Raw genomic sequence first — 1,870 nt, 5'->3', positions numbered from 1 at the left:
CCATTAGAAAAAACTGTTTTTCACACTTGAGTGAAATTAAAATCACTCTATCTCAATATTCTTTTTAGTGTAGCTTATTAAAAAGAAAACAACTCGAACTGTTTCTTTTTCTATTGTGCTTTCATTCCTTTCCTAGTGAAATATATATTAGCAACATAATCAATTCTTTAAATGTGAGTGAGCAAACTGACAAATGTCTGAAGTTTGTATCTGACTTGGCATCCCCTCCCCCCCTTTTTTTTTCCGGTACGCGGGCCTCTCACTGCTGTGGCCTCTCCCACTGCATAGCACAGGCTTCGGACGCGCAGGCTCAGTGGCCGTGGCTCACGAGCCCAGCCGCTCTGCGGCATGTGGGATCTTCCCGGACCGGGGCACGAACCCCTGTCCCCTGCATCGGCAGGCGGACTCTCAACCACTGCGCCACCAGAGAAGCCCTCCCCTCTCCTTTTAAATAATAATTCATTCGGTATAAACACATATAATCAAATGAATCCACTCAAAGTGCCTTTAATGATTGCCTCCGGTGTCATTACATTTTGTATGCTTGTTAGTGGATTTCCGGTTAACTTAATGCACGATTTAAACCCTTAGTAACTAGGAATCGTTCCAATTCAGCCAGATTGTATTCCATGATGCTGAGGTTTACAAATATTTTCCTCTGCATGGCTATCGAGTTTTGGAGATTAATATCCCATTGACTGTTGACTGAAAGACACTTATCAGTATTGCTCTTAGCTGACTGAGTAGAAGAGGATGATCTCACCAGTGCAAGAGAAGTCGATTTGATGACATTTCACCAGTGTTTCTCTGTAAGGGAAGGAAATTATACATATGTAGTTTATTAATATCCAAATACCGCCAAATAACATCCTTAGTCTTGGTCTACAAAAATGAACTGATTGTCCATCCCCAAGATTAAAAATCTGTTGAATGAATACACTGATTTGGAAATATGCCCTTCCCAAACACAGACTGAGAAAAAAAAAAAAATTAAAGTAGCCTTTTAATGCCCAAATGCCATACCCTTGGCTTACATTTCTTGGGCATTCTAGTAGGTCTATACTTGGATCCTGTCTGATTCCTGTCTAAAGGCACCTCACTTGGAACTTTAAATATCACCAGGAAACCCACATTTTGACCTTAATTACTTGTGAATGCCCCCAAAAGCTCTTATAAAGATGGCTGAAAAGGCAAATACAAGGGAGGAAGAGGCAAACAGAAACACATGTGGCAGTAGAAGCCAAAGAAGAGAGAAAGTACAGATTCTTAAAATGGGAGGTGGTGCTGGGGAGTGGGTGCTTTCTGCTGTACTTTTCAAGTGGGTGAAAAGCTGACCATATCACTTAGTGACTTGGGGCTTTTTATAACATACTTCAGCTGTGGAACCACTGGTCAATATGAGAGAAGTGTGTGGGTAAAGAGTCAACATCTGGGGCCCTTTCAAAAGAAAAAGGAATGAGGTGACCTCCCCCTTACTCTTATTTTACTATCTTTCTACTCTCTTAAACACGGCCCCTCCCCAGTCCATGTATTCATCGAGCTTCATCAATTCCAATTGCTCTTGGACATTTTATCTGAAACAGGGTTTTCCAGAAGACAAACTTGAAGGCAAACAGAACGCAGCTCACTAGCAGGAACAGGAGGCTCATGGCTCTTCTACGGCCTCTTCACTTCGCGGGCAACAAAGCACTCAGCTGGCACCTGGGAAACAGGGGGCTGCTAGCTGCCCAGACCACGGAAGCCGCTGACCAGTACGCTAAGCGCACCACACCGCCTGATGCAACTGGGACGCGTGGCAGCGTCCAGCCTTATATACTGGAGTGAGTTGCGACCTCAGAATTAAGCACACGCAGCGGGGTACTACTCACAA

General features: G+C 43.9%; 1 protein-coding gene across 1 annotated transcript; it reads right to left on the bottom strand.

Moving 5' to 3' along the window:
* Nucleotides 1–562: 562 nt before the first annotated feature.
* On the bottom strand, nt 563–1,047 carry CT83 (cancer/testis antigen 83). The gene is given in 3 exon segments (XM_033849267.1): nt 563–780; nt 783–807; nt 1,024–1,047. Coding segments are annotated over 3 exon segments (267 nt in total).
* Between the last annotated feature and the right edge of the window lie 823 nt (nt 1,048–1,870).

Source organism: Tursiops truncatus, chromosome X (assembly GCF_011762595.2).
Source record: "Tursiops truncatus isolate mTurTru1 chromosome X, mTurTru1.mat.Y, whole genome shotgun sequence".
Taxonomy (NCBI): Eukaryota; Metazoa; Chordata; class Mammalia; order Artiodactyla; family Delphinidae; genus Tursiops; species Tursiops truncatus.
Note: the sequence above shows the minus strand (reverse complement) of the source record. Positions and strands in the feature narration are given on the sequence as shown.